Here is a 17,890-nt window from a genome sequence, read left to right as displayed (position 1 = left end):
GAGAACAATTAAAACTGTGATGGGCAGCGTTTGGATCCCGTGATCTGGTCACACCACAGTTATCAAGCAGCCAAATCTCTAGAACTGGATCCAGATTGGTCTTGACCCTGACCCTGGACCTAGAGCTCACTTGTTTGAAGGCCCTGTGGGGAAGTGATGGTCTTGCTGAGCTTGAGGATTGAAGGGATCAGTTGACCTGCTGGTGGCTGATCCTCAAGAGGGAGGAGCCTGCCAGAGACTGACTCTCACTCCTCCCGGCTCTGGAGTTTTGTTATTTCTAGTAACTGAGAGAATCCAGAGACAGTCTTAACAACAATGAATGACTGGGTCGTGATGCACAAAGAATCACGTCACAGGAACTGAAATTATGCCGGCGGGCTGGGCGTGGTGGCGCACACCTCAATCCTAGCATTCTGGAGACAGAGGCAGGTGGATCTCTGCTGCGAGTTTGAGGCCAGCCTGGTCTAAAAAGCCAGTTCCACGACGACAGCCAGGGCTGTTACACAGAGAAATCCTGCCTCAAGAAAAAAAAAAAAAAAATCAAAACCAAACAAAAAAGAAAATGGTGCTGGCACACAATATGTATAATTTAACAATTTTCAATTAGGAATACAAGACTACATTGCAGTTGTTTTTAGTAGTCTGTCTGTTTTGAGACACAGTCTCCCATGCCCCACAGGTTGGCTCTGCGTCAGGGGCAGGGAAGAGTGAGCTAAGATCACAGGTATGCACTGGCTTAGGCTGTACACGTGGATTACGAGGGAAATCCAAGGCAAGTGAAATTGATTGGTACAGTGTTCTTTCATAGGCAGGTTAAACAGTTTCAGCACACAATAGGAGAGCAGTCTTAACTGGCTTTAAGGCGGGTTGTTAACTCTGGCTGTGAGGTCCTGCAAGAGTTCCAGTCTCTGAGGATGTAAGAGAGGTTTTCAGCATGGTGTGTCAACAGAAAGTAGGTATGCACTTTAGGGTGAACCTTGATACGAATATAGGAAACCTAGAAGGGAGTGGGCTACTCCCCACCCTTTGCAACATCACCTCCATTCTTCACTACAGTCGGAATATTACTCCCGACTTCCAATCATGTTTTAAGCAGCATTTCATCGTAAGCCAATGCTCACATGCAGTTTTGCTGAGTATTCCTACCCTGGCTATTTGCATTGACAAAATATATTTTCAAGCTCATTGCTTTCTTTTAAAAATCAACTTTGAAGTTGGGAGCAGGAAAGGAGTGTTGGATATTAAACCTGGACAAACAGCTATTTTGGGGGCCTATTTACTATATCAGGATGGATGCTGGCCACCAGGTTCTCCTAACATCCTTCAGTTCCTACCTGTTACAGGGTATGGCTGGCACATCCCATCTCCTACCCTAAACATTTCCAGCCCAGGCACTCGGGTTGCCCTTCCCCCAACTGCCCTTCTCTATATATCCCACCATTTTGGCTATGCCAGTCTCTCGGCCCAGGCTGCCCCCTCCTGGTCAGCCCCTCTCCCTTTACCTTCCCCTCCCATGGCTCAGGCCATGTCCACTCCGGCTCTGCTCTCCCTCGGGTCTATACTGAGCGTTCTCTTCCAACCTAGGGCAGTCATGTCCTCTCCTGTTTTACTTTGTTTCTTTCTCACTCAAGAAAGGTGTTGGATCAGGGAGAAGTCAGAGAGAGAAATGGGAGGCCGTGAATATGATAAAAATACAAGGCATGAAATTCCCAAAGACTTAATAAAATATTGTATTAAAAATCAAGGTAGCATTAAAAAACCCACTTGACAAACATCAAACATCATCTTAGGAAAGACTCAAGCCAGCTTTGTCTTCCTCACTATGACGTCAGTGCTGTCACTGTGCCCTTTCATGTTAATCGCTGAAACTGTTCTGCTATCGCTCCTTCAGCGTGATTCCCTTTCTCCTCAGAGAGATGGTAAGAGAGTCCTCGTGCTGCTACAGTGACAGGCGAGGGCTCAACTATAGAGAAAAGAGTCAGCAATTCTGTTTTCCTTGCGCTTCATCCCACAAAGGGCAGCTGGAGAACACAGAACCGGTTTCTGGGGCCGTATTCTGGGAGCCGACAGGTGGAGCCTTATTGTTTTTTTGTGAGTACAGGGAAGTGGAATTGAAATTCCAGCAGCTGCCCTCCAGTTACTAAGCAGTCCCCAGATCCCAGAATCTGCGTTCTAGGATTTACATCAGATACGGTTATCAAACTGCTTCATGGATAAGGAAAATCCAGCACAGGAAAGGCGAGCAACTTTGCCTGCATCAGTATCCCATAAGAATCCTGTCTTAGCAACACCCCAGATGTTCATGATGGTAGAACAGGCAAACAGGTTGCTTTAGAGTCACATGATATAAAACTACATATGATCAAACAATAGCCACAAATGACATTTTGGGCACATCTCACAAACATGGTGAGATTCCACGCACATAAAGATCAAAAGTGGGCAAATGTAACCTGTGCCGTTACGATGGCAACTAGGGGAGCACTAAGAGGCCCCAGGGGTGATGGTTTTTTATGACTACTTTTTAAATAGATGATTTACTTTGAAGCAATCATTTTTCATTATTATAAATGTGTATTAGTGATGTGGGATTTCCCTTTGTACCATTGATTAATAAAGAAACTGCTTTGGACCTATAACAAGGCAGAACTTAGGTACGCAGGAAAAGCTAGGCTGAATGCTGGGAGAAAGAAGGGCAGGATCAGAAAGACACCATGTAGCCCCGCTGGAGACAGACACCGGAACATTAACTGGTAAACCACAGCCACGTGGCGATAGACAGATTAACAGTAATGGGTTAACTTAATATGTAAGAGTTAGCCAATTAGGAAGCTAGCGCTAATGGGACAACCAATGTTTTAATTAATACAGTTTCTGTGTGATTATTTCGGGTCTAAGCTAGCCAGGCGGCCAGAACCAACAAGAGGCCTCCTCACTACAGATTGGCACGTAATGGGGGGGCTCGAACCCACGACCCTGAGATTAAGAGTCTCATGCTCTAACTGAGTATTGTAAAGCCTTTAAAATTTTACAATTGTGGCTCAGTGTAGAGTGCTCACCTGGAGTGCCCTGGTGTGATCCAGCACTGCACAGACAGAGGGCTGACCTGGCACACACAGGGCTCTGGGTGTGATCCGGTATTGCACAGATAGAGTGTTCACCTGGCAAGAACAGGGCCCTGGGTGTGACTCAGCACTGCACAGAGTGTTCACCTGGCATGTACAAGGTCCTGGGTGTGACTCAGCACTGCACAGACAAGAGTGCTGACCTGGCATGTACAAGGCCCTCGGTGTAATCCAGCACTGAAGAGACTAGGCACACTGGCACACACCTATAAGCTCAGGACTCAAGAGGTAAAAACAAGAACAGGACTTCAAAATCATCCCTGGCTTGGCCGCATGAGACCCTGTCTCAAAACAAAACAAAACAAAACAAAACAAAACAAAACACATATAAACACACACACACACACACACACACACACACAAAGAGGGAGGAAGGGAAGGAGCTAAGGAGATAAAGAGAGGGAAAAGCACAAAGGAAGAAGAAAAAAGAAAGTAGTGTGTTCACTTAGAACACAGGCTTGTTACCAACATCTGATGATGTGGTTTTCTGGTAGAGGTCTTCAGTATCTGTGAAAACTTCAGCCCTGAGCAGACACTCAGAGGAACTGAACCAGCGCTGTGGATATTCCTTTACACTGTGTGAAGATGAGTCACCGTGATTGGTTTAATAGAGAGCTGAATGGCCAATAGCCAGGCAGGAAGAGGTTAGTTGGGATTTGTGAAGACAGAGAGGACTCAGAGAGGAAGAGAGATTAGGTGGCCAGTCGGGTGCAGAGGAAGCAGGACATGCAGGAGGAGAGGTAAGCTCCGTGAGCCATGTGTGGCAGTACAGAGACAGACTGACTACAACCAGTGAAGGCTGTGATTGGCTCACAGACGAAGATGACAGCTGAGACTCCGGTGGGGGTTCTGCGAGGCTCAGGAACCACAGAGCGTTAGCTCAGATAGTGGATACCCACTGTGCTATCGCAGACAGACGAAACCCTCGTCAATTTTAAACAGTCATTCCTCTTTGGAAGTTATTTTACAGCCATCTTCATGGCGCAAAATCATTATTCTTTTGTTTCCTTATTGTTAGAAAGCATGGAAAATGTTTTCAGTGACTGTCTTATAATTGTGTCAATTACTCCAGAGACCTCTAGAACAGTTGTTGAGGTGAACTGCAAAGGGGCTTAACAGTTGATGACACTGTTAATCTCAAGGCTTTGCGTAGCTCTTCCTCTTTGGGCAACTTCAAGTCTGTTACCATGATGAAGACAGTCCTCATTAAATAGGGAAAGAAAAATTAAGTGCCTACACTCTAAAATTACATTGAATGTGTCTGTACACGTAGCTATCGATGTGTGTAAATATACATACATAAGTATACATAGTAGGTGGGTAACTTATTTTTATATAAGATATGTGTAAATCTTATATAAAAGTTTCTAAGGATATAACCAAAATAATAAGACAGAAAGCATACAAGTCAGCACAGGAGCCGGTAGAAGAAAAGCAGTCACATACCAGTAAGCCAGCAAGAAGGGAACCACCGTGTGCCCGGCTGCTGATGCCACGGTGACAATATGGCCATGGTTATTCTTCATCATGTCGGGAAGAAATGCCTTTGTGGTCTAGAAACAATTTTTATTACAAAACCATGTATTATTTATGATTCACAGGTTCATGGAGACTACCTTGAAGCAATGATAAGCTCTCCAAACATCTTCCCTGATATAAATGAAAACACCCAACTGCCAAGCTCAGCATTGGCCTGGACAAATGGCCAGGGCGTCACAGCAGAATAATTACAACGGACGCTGAAAGCGTTGAAAACCTATCTCGTTTAAACTGTTCACTGCTTATATTCCTAGACTTTTACCCTCCGCACTGATGTCTTCTGTCATCTCATACACCGAATAGGAACGATACACTGGAGTACAAGAAGGGTTAATGTTTCATATTAAATTGCTAGATAATAATTTGATCATGATCTCAAAAACCACAAAGAGTGATCTTCCAGTGGTTCCTAAATGCTTATTGAGTACCCACTGTATGCATGCTGGGGATACAGAAGCAAATGAGATAACACACTGTATTTTATCAAATGTAAACACAGGAAGACAGGCATCTATGGCTTGAAAAAGCGGGGTAACCAGTACACTGCAGTTTCTTGAACTCTTATCACCCCAAGCTCACATCCAAGAAAATATCAAGGGTTCCTTTATGAACTAACTGTTTGGGAGCTATTTTAAGTCTTCAGAAGCCCACACTAGAGTCCTTGAACAGTGAGTTCCACTATAAAGTCTGCAGCTTTTGAGGCCAGGAAACAATATGGAGCCTGAGTTTCACAAGAGTTTGAAAGCACACTACACTCACCCTTGTTCCAGAATCATAGACAATGACTCGGGTGAACTCTGTGTCCTTTCCATATGTCTATACTATCACAGAGATGTGTGCAAATATAGTTTAGAATCAAAACTGATGAGCAAGGCATGATAATGTATGCCTGCAAACTCAACACTTTGAAGGTAGAGGCAGGAGGATCAGGAGTTCAAAGCTAGCCTCAGCTCTATATTAAGTTTATGGCAAGCCTGTGCTACCCGAGACTTCGATACCAAAAATCCAGAAGAATCAAAACACACACAACACCAGAAACTTACAAGGACATACTTCATTACTAATTTTGGAAGGTGCAACTGTTGGCAAAAATGCAGTCATGTCATTAAAAGTGAACTCTTAATCTTTGGGTCTTCAAAAGGAAGTATTTTGTAAAAGAAATGGCACTCACCCAAAAGTGTGCAAGCACATTGACTTCGAAAGTCTTTTCGATTTGAGCATCTTGTGTAGCAAACAGATCTGAAGTGTAGACAACGCCAGCATTATTTACCAGGATGCTAACATTCCCAACTTCTTCCTTTACCTTAAATATAAAAAAGAAAACAACATTCACTAAGTGGTTTGACTGCAAGTTTGCCTATATACTGACTATTAAAAGAATATACATTTTTTTATCTACTAGGCATGGGGAAAAAGCATTTATTTTGTTACCTGTATGCCAATATGGGGTAAAAGGTCCTTTTTATTTTACCTACTTATGTGCAAAGCAACTCTGCTTATAATTCTTTTACAATTTAGTCTATTGACTTTGCTCTTATTGATTATGGCTAAAGAGATATTTGGATAAATAACATTGCTTTTTAAACACTTCTTCTAAAGGTAAGCAGAAATCAGTTAAATTTATTAGCAGATTTTGGACAGGTTAGAGGAAATGGTGTAAACCTGGCTACACTATTGAGATAGTCACATCTATTTCCTTATTGTCATGATGATTTTGCTCTGTTTCTCACCAACCATTCTCTACTGGGTGGCAAAGGGCGGAGGAGTATAAAGTTGGGGGTCTTTGGTCAGTCTTGAGTCGAGTTGTGTCTCTGCCACTCTCTGGACTTTAAATAAGTGATTCGAATTTTCCATTGCTGCTCTTAGAATAGAGCTAAGAATATAGCGTGTTGTAAGTTATTGTGGGAATAACGGAACAACATGTAAACGAGCTATCTGGTACAACTTATAATGTGCTATTACTATTATTATATCATCAATACACATCTATTTATACCTATACCCAAGGGATGTGTTTATAGGCTATTTTCTTGATTTTATGAGGTATCTGAGTAGGTCTTGATATGGAAATATATATGAGGTAATTAATATAAATGTTATAAATAGTTGGACATAGTAGTATACATCTTTAATTCCAGAACTCCGAAGGCAGATACAGGCAGATCGCTGTGAGTTGGAGTATAATATGATACACATAGAGAGTTCTAAGCCATCCAGGGCTGCACAGTGAGATCCTGTCTCTCAACAAACAAAAATAAAAGCACAAATAAAAAGTTACAAGCATGGTTTCTATCATGTAAGTGTTTCCCCTGGGTAATTAGCTCCTCTCTTTGGTATTAGTTAAGAAGGAAGAACATTTGAGAAACTAAAGTGATTATATGGGGGGGGGGGCGAATTTCAAAGGTTATTACAGCTATGGGTAAAATGATTTCTGTGGAGGAAGTACGAGCGTGATCACAGGGCTGGCTGCCCAGGGCCGCACGAGGCATCGCTTGAGCAGTGAAAGCTGCCCTATTCAGGAAGCAGGAACTTCTGGTGATTTTTCCAAGCGACCGCTGCATTTTCAGGGTTCTACTGTAATCAGTAACAGCAACCCTAAATAAAAGCGCACAAACATTGATGTTTAAGCTCCTTTTCATAACAGGTGCGCCAGAGTTCCCAGGTCTAGCAGAGCAAGGATATCATACCAGAACTTTTGTTTTGTGTGCGTAGTTAGCTCACTGACTGCGTGGACCCCAGAGTCAGACCCTGTTACACACTGGGTTCCACATAACAGCTGGCTTCTCCTCACGAAGTTGCCATCATTTGTGGCAGTGCCGTGGTAAGGCTGGGGCACTGAAAAGCAGCAAACTGCCTACTGGAAGCCTTTGCTGTGCATTTAGGATGGGTTCACTCTTCTTCGTAGTTAGTGTTCACAATAATGTTCAAGGCAATGACTGTTGTTTGTCCATTTTTTTTAAATATTTATTTATTTATTATGTATACAATATTCTGTCTGTGTGTCTGCAGCCAGAAGAGGGCATCAGATCTCATTTCAGATGGTTGTGAGCCACCATGTGGTTGCTGGGAATTGAACTCAGGACCTGTGGAAGAGCAGGCAGTGCTCTTAACCTCTGAGCCATCTCTCCAGCCCTGTTTGTCCATTTTTTAAAGATAAAAAGCAGGAACCAATAGAATGACTTAGGCCATTAAAGAGTGGAAGCCAGACTCTTCCAGAGCTCCACAAAATCCTCACACAGAAAGGCTACCAGAAAAAAAGGGATGAATTTCTAGATTCAGCCAATTTCAACCAAGAAGTCAACAACCTAAACAGATCTATAACAAATGAGGAGATTGAAACAGTAATAAAAAGCCTTTCAGCTAAAAATCAAAGTACAAATGCTGAACAAAACAAAACAAAGAAACGCCAGGACCAGATGCATTCACAGCAGAACTCTACCAGACTTTCAAAGAAGATCAACAGCCAACCCTTCTTAAACTATTCAAAGAATAAAAACATTAAGGAACACACCCAAGCTCTTTCTATGAAATCATTATCACCTGAATACCCAAATCAGGAAAAGACACAGAAAAAAGAAAAAGAAAAAAAGGAAAGAAAACTACAGGCCCACATCCCTGATGAACATAGACTCAAAAAAAATGTTCAATAAAACAAATAGAATAGACCAAAAAGTAGAATATAATAGAATACATCAAAAAGAATACCTACCATTATCTACCATCAAACAGAATACATCAAAAAGATTATCTACCATGACTAAGTTGACTATATCCCTGAAACATAAATACTTCAATAAATATAGTAAATCACATAAATTGACAACAGCAAAAACCATATGATCAATATATGTAGAAACAAGCCTTTGACAAGAGACAACATGCCATCATGATGAAAGTCCTGGAGACTGTAGGGTGAAAGGGACCATACCTCAGCATAGTAAAAGCTATCCATGAGAGACCCAAGCCAATGTCATTATAAATGGGGAAAAGCTTAAAGCAATCCTAGTGAAGCCAGAATGAGAGAGGGGTGTCTAATATTCTGATTCCTTCTCAATGTTGTGTTTGAAGTGCTAGCTGAAGCCATAAGGCAAGAGAAAGAAATTAAATGGATACAAATAGGGAAAGAAGCCAAACTATCCCTATCTGCAGGTGACATGATACTATACATACAGATCCCAAAAATTCTACCATAAAACTTCTATAAATGATAAATTTATCAATGTGCCAGGACACTGAATCAACTTGAACAAATCAATAGCCTTTCTATAACCCAACAACAAACATAAAAAGAAGAGCGCATGGACACATTCCCATTCATAATGTCCACAAAGAAAATAAAATATCTACCATTAAACTTAACCAAGGAAGTGAAGAATCTCTCCAGTGAAAGATCTACACCACTGACGAAAGATAGAAAAGACACTAGATCATGGAAAGACATCCCATGATCATGGATTGGTAGAATTAATAATATAAAAATGACCCTTTGGGCTCAAGAGATGGCTCAGAGGTTAAGAGCACTGGCTGCTCTTCCAAAGAACCCAGGTTCGACTCCCAGCACCCACATGGCAGCTCATGGTAACTCCAGTTTCAGAGGATCTGACACCTTCACACAGACATACATACAGGCAAAACCCTAATGTACACTAAATGAGTAAATAAAAAAAGAAAGAAAATGACCCTTCTAGCAAAAGCTATTTATAGATTCAATACAATCCCAATCAAAATCCCCATCCCAATATTCTTAGGGATAAACAACCTATTCTAAAATTCATATGGAACCACAAAAGGTCCCTGATAGCCAAAATCTTCCAGAACAAAAAGAACAATGCTAGAAGGATTACCAGTCCAAATCTCAGGACCTATAACAGGGCTATAGTAATAAAAAAATAATCCAGTACTGGCCCATAAGCAGACATCAGACTAATCAAATAAAATCTAAGGCCCCAGCATGAGCACACACACCTTAAGCCACATAATAATCGGCAAAGATGCCCAAAACAAAAGCTGGCTAAAAGAAATCATCTTCAACAGATGGTACTGGGAAAACTGAATTCCACATGCAGAAGAATGAAATTAGACCTGTATCTATCACCCTGCACAGAAACTAACTCCACATGGACCAAAGACCTAAACCTCCAACACTGAAACTGCCAACAAACAAACAAACAAACAAACAAACATGATTTTCTGAATAGAACTCTATTTGCCCAAGAACAAGCTGCACTTCATAAAACTAAAAAGCTTTTGCCTAGCTAAAGAAACAATCAACGAAGTAAGACAAAGTCCACAGATTGAGAGAGAACCTTTGCCGGTTACACATCCGACAGAGGATTAATATGCAAATTATATAAAGAACTAAAAAAAAAAATCAAAAACAAAACAAAGAATCAAGAAGAAAAATTGGCTCAGCCACAGTTCTATTGTTGTGAAGAAACACCATGACCAAGGCAACTCTTATGAAAGAAAGCATTTAATTGGGGTATTTCTTACAATTTCATAGGTTTGGTCCATTATCATCATGGTGGGAGCATAGCAACATGTTGGTGCTGGGCCAGTAGCTGAGAACTACATCCTAATCCATAGGCAGAAGAGAGAGAGAGAGAGAGAGAGAGAGAAAGAGAGAGAGAGAGAGAGAGAGAGAGAGAGAGAGAGAATTCACAAAAAGTAAAAAATAAATGTGCCAAATGACCCAGGGTTGTGTAATATTTTGATTGCATTCTGACAACAAAATTTGCTTTGAGTTAGAGGACAGAGCTAGCCACTAACTGACCAAAATTAACCATAGCGGTCTCTGAGGACAGATAGGAGACAGGAAGTAGTAAAGTGGGGCTGAGAGAGGATCTCAGTCCTTTTAGATTGAAGTACTGAAGAGAAAGGAGATGGCTGGTGGCTTTTTTGCTTCTCTGATCATTCAGGTTTGATTTTTTTTATTGATAAAGAATAATTAGATAAATGCTTCAACCCTGCTATACCACTCACTTCTTGGCACATTCCCAAAGGACTTGACATCCTCCTCCACAGGTGCGTGTTCAGCCATGTTTATTGGTGTTCTATTCACAGTAGCTAGGAAAGAGATCTAACTGGCCACTGTATAAGGGAAGTGTCATAAATATACACCCTGGACTACTATTCCGCTGTGAAAAAAAATGAAATCATGAGATTTGCAGACAGATGGATGGAACTAGAAAAGATCATATTGAGTGAGGTAACCCGGACCCAGAAAGAATTTGGCTCCCAACTCCAAATCTGCAGATTGAGAACATATCCTGTAGTAACCGCAGAAACCAGAAAAGTACAATGGGCAGTTGCCAGGGTAGGGGTGTTGGGAATCAATCAAGAAGGGAGGAGCAGGGTATAATTGATCTGATAGAGAAACGGGAAGGGGAGGCTCAAATTAGGAAGGGTAGATAAATACCTAGTAAAGAGGGTAAAGTAACAGTAAGGATGTCTGAAAACATCACAAGGAATCATATTTTCAACTATTCACTTCAAACAAAAAAGTCAGAAGCTGTGGCTCACACCTTTAATTCCAGCACTCAGGAGGCAGAAGCAGGTGGATTCTTGTGAGTTCAAGGCCAACCTGGTCTACAAAGTGAGTTCCAGTGCAGTCAGGGTTACACTGAGAAACCCTATCTTGAGAAACTAAACCAAACAAAAACAAAACAACCCTCCCCCATAAAAAAACAAAAACAAAAAACAACACCCAAAATCCAAGAAAACAGACTGAGCAAGTCATATGAGCAAGGCAGTAAGCAGCAGCCCTCCATGGCCTCTGACTCAGTTCTGCCTCCAGGTTCCTGCTGTGAGTGAGTTCCTGTCCAGACTGCTTTTGACGATGAACTGTTCCATGGAGCTGTGAGTGACACAAACCCTTTCCTCCCCAAGCTGTTTTTGGTCATGGCGTCTTATCACAGCAATAGTGACCCTAACTAAGAAGGTAATCAACACCTCTCTAATTGAACTAAAGGCCTGCTCAACAAGAGGGAAGTCATGCCTTGTACTGGAAACAGTCGAAGACCCAGGGGTAGTGAAATCACGAATCTTAGAGGAGAAGCTACAACCACCACTTTACTTAACCAGCACAATCCCTTTACTACCTTTAAAATATTTGTCCTTACATCCACAGGTAAGTGTAGTTCTCAACCCTCATCAAGGAAACTTCTGCTACAGAAACCCACAACTGGTCAAAATGCAAAACGGGAGAGCCTTGTCATAAGAGACACATCTACAAAACCATCCTACAGCTAAGACTCAGGGAACCCTGTAGAAGAGGGGGCAGAAGGACTGCAAGGGCCAGAGGATCTGTGAGTTGCTGTGGGGTTGTGTCTCCTCAGAGCTACACACATAGGACCTCACCAATGTGACTGCCCAAACATGAGCTGAACAAGGGCACTAGCTGTACACATGCCAAGGTGGGTGGGAGAACGACCACAAGACCTGAGCCCCGCAGAAAGGACACCATAGACAGCTTAGGATGCTGAGAAGGAGAGACGTGGTCTTCCCCAGGGAAGAGCACACCAAATGGTTATCCAATAGCAAATGATCAGCCTTGAAAACATACATACAAGAAACACTATTCAGACTGAATAGGCTATTTTTAAGAATGTATATGTATACACATACATATATATACACACAACAATTAGTGAAAAAGGAGACCATGAATTTGGAAGAGACCAAGGTTGGGTATATGAGAGGGTTTGGAGGGAGAAAAGAGAAAAAAGAAATGAGGTAATTATAATGTCAAAACAATTCTAAATAAAAAAATCTAAACAAACTATTTGAAAATAGAAGGAAAAATTTAACTGTATCTAAATCTAAACAAAGAGGCCCTCAGTTGTTCGAGTCAGGATCTTTGTGTCTGCCAAATCAGAAATAGCTTAAGGAGAGGTCTAGAAATGTAGATTTTAAAGAATTTGCCTGTTATTCTCATGACCTGCCTTCACTGGTACAAATGAGAACACATTTCACACAAAAGAACATTTCAGTTGGAGGCAGAGAGGAGTGCAGCAAGGCCTTGTAGGGCTAGATAAAGCTATGATTCAAAGCCAACACAGAGTAAGTTTCACACCCATAGACCACGGCGGGGGGGGGGGGGGGGGGGGGGAGGGGGGGATATAAGGGCGTACTCAGTGTTAGATTCCTGGAGTCTGCTCTACACCAGGAAAAAAAAAAGCCCACTGGAAGCAAGGCTAACAATGCTTAGGTATGCATGTTTATCTCTACACACACACACCCAGCACACACCTTGATTTTTCTTTTCTGGAGATTGATGCCGAGGCCTCGCTAGGTAAGTACTTTGCCACACAGTAGCCCCCAGCTCCCTCAAATATATACATACACACATATATTTCTCTCTGTGTGTGTGCAGTGTGTGTGATGTGTGTATATATGTAAGTACATGTGCCTATGTACACACAAGAGGTCAGAGGAGGACATTATTGTTTTCTGCTTTCATTCCTGAACCCTGAGCCAGGCTGGCAGCCAGGAAGCCTTAGATATGTGTGGCTGTGTGCTAGGCTTGTGCAGCAAGCATGCCTGAACCATCTATTTTATCTCCTGAGCCATCTCTCCTTCCCCAAGTGTATGTATTTCCAGTAAGTTCCCTAGAAGGCTGTAGAGCACACTATGTCACATGGTACAGTTGCAGGTCTGTCACTAGCCAGACGTACATTCTTGGGAAATTCAAACCACAGTGTTTCTCAACTACTTTGTGTAAGGAGTCAATGTGACCATCTCCACCGCACTTCCAAGTCCCCGTCCCCACCCCCTGACATATTTCCAACTCCAGGTAGAATTTTACCTTTTTTGCTGCACTGTAGATCTCGTCCCGCTTGCTGCAGTCCACCACAAAGGGATGGGCCTGGGCGCCCAGTTTCCTGCACTTTAAGGCCGTTTCCTCAATGCCGCTCTAGAAAAAGCCCCAAAGAGAGCGAGAGAACTGCGTAAATGATGGGACGCACCGCACAAAAGCTCAGGAGCAGGTAGGCAGACGGAATGTTAAAATACAAGGTGTTTTTTTTAAATAACTAACCTATCACGCACACTAGTCTTCGATGGTTTGTACAAATGGCTGTTACCACACTTGGTGATTGAAACGTCCACACTTACCTGAGTGTTCACAGCCCGTGGGGTCCTAACTGCTGGCCTCCTTCACTGCCTCCTTCCAGGCCCCTTCTCCAGTCTCCGTGACCCAGAGATCAGAGGATCCCTGAGGAAAGTTACCTCCTAACGCTCCACTGCCTCCAAGGGTCGAAACCAAAGGCCGCACAGTATCTCCCAAGACACCACCAACAGGGCTTCAGGCCTTAGGTCTCCAAAAATGTAATGAGTCACAGTTCTCTTTTTGATTTTTTAGTAGCATTTTACAAAAATAAAATTTAAACTGGCAGAATTATTTTTGGTTAGTGGAACAATTTGTTTTTCCAATGCATCCAATTAGAGTTTTCCCCTAAATATTTGTACTAAAATATTTCATAGTGAAATGTCAAAACAGGACAGCATTCTGACAAGTTCAGTAAAAGCATCGGATCAATTAAATCGTAGAGATTCAGACAGTAAAGTAAATCAAAACATCATTTCTGAATCAATTGCACCTCACACTTCAGCCAACTTAACAAAGACAAGCTCCTCTGTGTGTGCGCGCGTGCATGCGTATGTGTTCACACACATTGCACACATGTGTATGCATCCAAGTGTGTGGTATATGTGTACATATTCACATGTACACACTTGTGTGAGCGCTCATCAATCATTTCTTTTAATCATTTTCTGTCTTAGTTTTTGGAAACAGGGTTTCTCGCTGAGCCTGGAGTTCAAATCTGCTAGAGATCCTCCAGGCTCCCCACAGTGACAGTCCTTACAGGCCTGGCATTTGCACTTGGAATTTTAAGTGGGCACTGGGGTCCTCATGCACTTTATCAGCCACGCTGTCTGCCCAGGGTTCATCTGTCATAGTGCTTGAACTTGTCTGTGTATCTGTTTCCACAGGATTTCATGTTTTAGTTGTATACGTCATAGAAGTGTGTATTGTTACAATTAACCTAAGCGTGTTGGAAAACATGGAGAGGCTGACTTAAACATCACATGCAGTCCACGGGTCAGAGCGAATGGCAGAGCAGATAAAACAGACAGAGAAGCATGGGCACAGCCTTGCTCACATTGCTCAACAACCATCAGCGGTCCGAAGTTTCTCCAACTCTGTGCATGATTCACAGAGAGACGTTGTTGACCCCACCCTTTTATTTAACCCAGGTTACCCCCCAAACCATTACCATTGAAACAGAACCGGTGAAATAGACTAAGATTCCTCTTGGCACACTAGAAGTTTGGAATCAAGTGGGTTTATCCACCCTGAACTTCCCGAGTCAGACCAGGAATAGTTTAAAAGCAGAACAGCTATGATGGATGCGCGCCTTCTCCCTACATCACCAGCTCAGACTTTGATCCAGACCTTAGACTTTTTTTCCCTTTACTGTTCCAGGCTTCACATTTGCTGAAGGCAACTGTCTCTGTGTGCTTGTGTGTCTTGGTGCTGGGGACAGAAGCAGGGCCTTGTGCATGCTAGGAAAGTACCGTATCATCAGGCTACAACCCTTGTCTCTTGTCTCCATCTACTGAGGCCTTGCTTCCGTGGCCACCTAGATGGGACTGGCAATTTGGCAATCTTGTCCCCACAGTCCCAAGCGTTCTCCTCACTGCTGTACTGGCTGTTCTACATCAGACTGCTGCCCAGCAGACAGTGTGTGTCCATGGACATTCACTGGATAAACACACTTCTGAGGAAATGTCGTGCTCACCAGAGCTAGAGACTGGAAGTCATCAGCCCAAGTCACTCTTTGTTCAAGCATAAAATTTCGCACGAGTTTGCTTGCCATCCGCTAGACACTCAGCCGAATTATCATCTCCTTCTAAAATTGATTTTATAGATTTGTGCAGAAAACTAAAGGTTTAGGAAGCCAAGTTTCTCAACTAAGACGCAAAGAGCCCTTTATGTGTCTGACCATATGACCATGTGGGCCTCAGCCAGCTGACCTACGCTGGCCGGGTTCATCCATCTTACCTTGTATAAATACCTAGTACGTGTTTAATCCGCCAGACTGAGGCATTCCATCTCCTGTCTGCCACCTGGCCTTAACATCTAGGCAGTAGACAGCCATGGAGAATAAGCTACCTGCTGTCCCAACCACTCTTGAGTTAGTTATTATTTGACCTCATGAACCTTGACTTCTTGTTTTCAGAACTGGATGTACACACACAGCGTAATAAATGGCACCTTAGGCCGACAGGCACTAACCCTGTGCTCATCTACCAAAAGCCAAATTACAGCTTTCCTGCCGTGTCTTCTTAAGTTCCCTCGCACACCTCTTCGGCAGGGCCAGGCCTTACACTGAAATTCTTTCTCTTGTAGTTATTTTTTCCTACAAGGTGACTTAAATCAGTAACTATGGCAGTGTAATGGTGATCTCTGTAGGGTGTCATTTTTAAATTCATCTCAGTAATTGCAGAAGAGACTTAACAGCTACCCAGTTCTGACTCTTTCAGAATCCAACCTAAAACTGCTGCCTTTTCTAAAAGCTTAGGAGGGTCAGCAGGGGGAGATCACAGGCGATTCCAAGATTATTATCGCTCATATGTCCATCCATCGGTGGTCTTAAAATTATCACCTCATGCCTCTCCCGAAATCTGAAAATATCAATAGTAACTAAAAGCTCTACCTTCTTTACAGAGAGCCTTAAAGGGTGGTTGTTTGCCAAGTGTGGACCCGTCCCCAGAGCGAAGGTCCACAGAGCAAGGCAGCGAGGAAGCGCTGTTACCTTATTGATATCCCAGAGAACTAATTTGGTTTTAAGTTTGGCAAATTCGTAGGCAGTCAGTCTTCCAATTCCATGACCAGCTCCAGTGATCAGGACAATCTCGCCGACGACTGATTTTTTCTTCTTGGGAATAAAAAGCTTGACGAAAGATTCTATACAGAAGACGATGAGCAAGGGCAGCATCAGGATAAAGTCGAGCACGTAGTGCATCCTTTCGGTTGCCCGGCGTTCTCGTCGCTTGCTCTAAACTGCTTCTGAAGATTGTCTAGGCACGCACAGAGTAAAACCAGAGCCTTGCAGTGTTCTTCTATCAAAGAGAAACAACTCTGAAACCGTTCCTTCCTTCCGCGGGGCCGGGCTTCAGGAGGGTTTTTGCCATTGGCTCGGACTGCGGTCAGAGCAAATGCTCTCTGGCTGGGATATCTGGGAGGGACGAAGTCCAGACGCAAGCCCTAGGGCGGTGCGACCCTGACAGATTCCACCTACTTCCTCCTGGGAGGCGTAGGTACCGTAAGCTTTCCTCAATTGGAAAAGTCCTCTCCCTGACTGCAGTAGACCTTGGAGAGGTAGTTACCCGGTGCAGTAAAGGGTGCGTGGCAGAGACAGCCGTTTGTAGGCTACTGCGGACAAACTGAATCTGCATAAGGGTTGAAAAAAAAAAAAAAAAAAAAAAAAAGTGGAACCATTTCTCAAAGGACCAGGAAGCAAGGAAGGGGACTCTTGAAGGAAGGGAAAAGGAGTGGGGGATGGGTGGGAGGAGGGCTATAGGGGAGGGGCGAATAAGAACGCGTATAAAAATGTCACAAAATCCATTTCTTTGCACGCTAACCAAAAATTAATAGCAAAACAAACAAAAAGCCCTCCAAACAAAACAAAGCACAAAGGGAGCAGCCAGTTGCCTTGCTCCTGATTTAGAAAGACTCTACATCGCATTTTAATTTGAATTGAACACAATTTCTGGAGGCTGTACCCTCTCAAGGCATCATCAAGCTTTCGGAAAGGCCTGGAGTAAACTCATTTCCTCAGGGAAGAGCAGTGTAACCGAGCAACCAGCTCCCACTTGGACTCAGAGAATTTGGAAACAAAAAAAAGTAGATATTCAAGGATGGCGATCCTTTCTTTAAATTTATTATTACTTTTTGTATGTGTACAGGTGGTTTGCCTATAGGCACGCACACCACTTTTGTGGAGGCCAGATGAGGGTGCTGGGTCCCCTAGAACTGGAGTCACTGAGAGCTGTGAGTCTGCATGTAGGCGCTGGGAAATGAACCCTGGTCCTCTGGGAGAACAGCCAACGCTCTTAATCACAATCACGGAGCCATACCCTTCTCTCCAGCACCCCCCTCCCCCATACACACTTTTCCAGACAGGGCGTCTCTATGTAGCTCTGGTTGGCTTAGAACTCTT

The 17,890-nt window shown here is 43.1% G+C and overlaps 1 protein-coding gene across 1 annotated transcript in view; it reads right to left on the bottom strand.

Moving 5' to 3' along the window:
- Positions 1 to 17,061, bottom strand: part of LOC130875547 (estradiol 17-beta-dehydrogenase 11) — a 36,925-nt gene extending 19,864 nt beyond the window's left edge. The window contains exons 1-4 of the mRNA XM_057771538.1: positions 16,484 to 17,061; positions 13,471 to 13,578; positions 5,836 to 5,967; positions 4,572 to 4,678 (exon numbers count right to left, since the gene is read on the bottom strand). Coding sequence (XP_057627521.1) covers positions 4,572 to 4,678; positions 5,836 to 5,967; positions 13,471 to 13,578; positions 16,484 to 16,693 — 557 coding nt within the window. The 5' untranslated portion in view covers positions 16,694 to 17,061. The remainder of the gene's footprint in view (positions 1 to 4,571; positions 4,679 to 5,835; positions 5,968 to 13,470; positions 13,579 to 16,483) is intronic.
- Positions 17,062 to 17,890: the final 829 nt, after the last annotated feature.

This window comes from Chionomys nivalis, chromosome 6 (assembly GCF_950005125.1).
Source record: "Chionomys nivalis chromosome 6, mChiNiv1.1, whole genome shotgun sequence".
In the NCBI taxonomy this organism is placed as follows: Eukaryota; Metazoa; Chordata; class Mammalia; order Rodentia; family Cricetidae; genus Chionomys; species Chionomys nivalis.
Note: the sequence above shows the minus strand (reverse complement) of the source record. Positions and strands in the feature narration are given on the sequence as shown.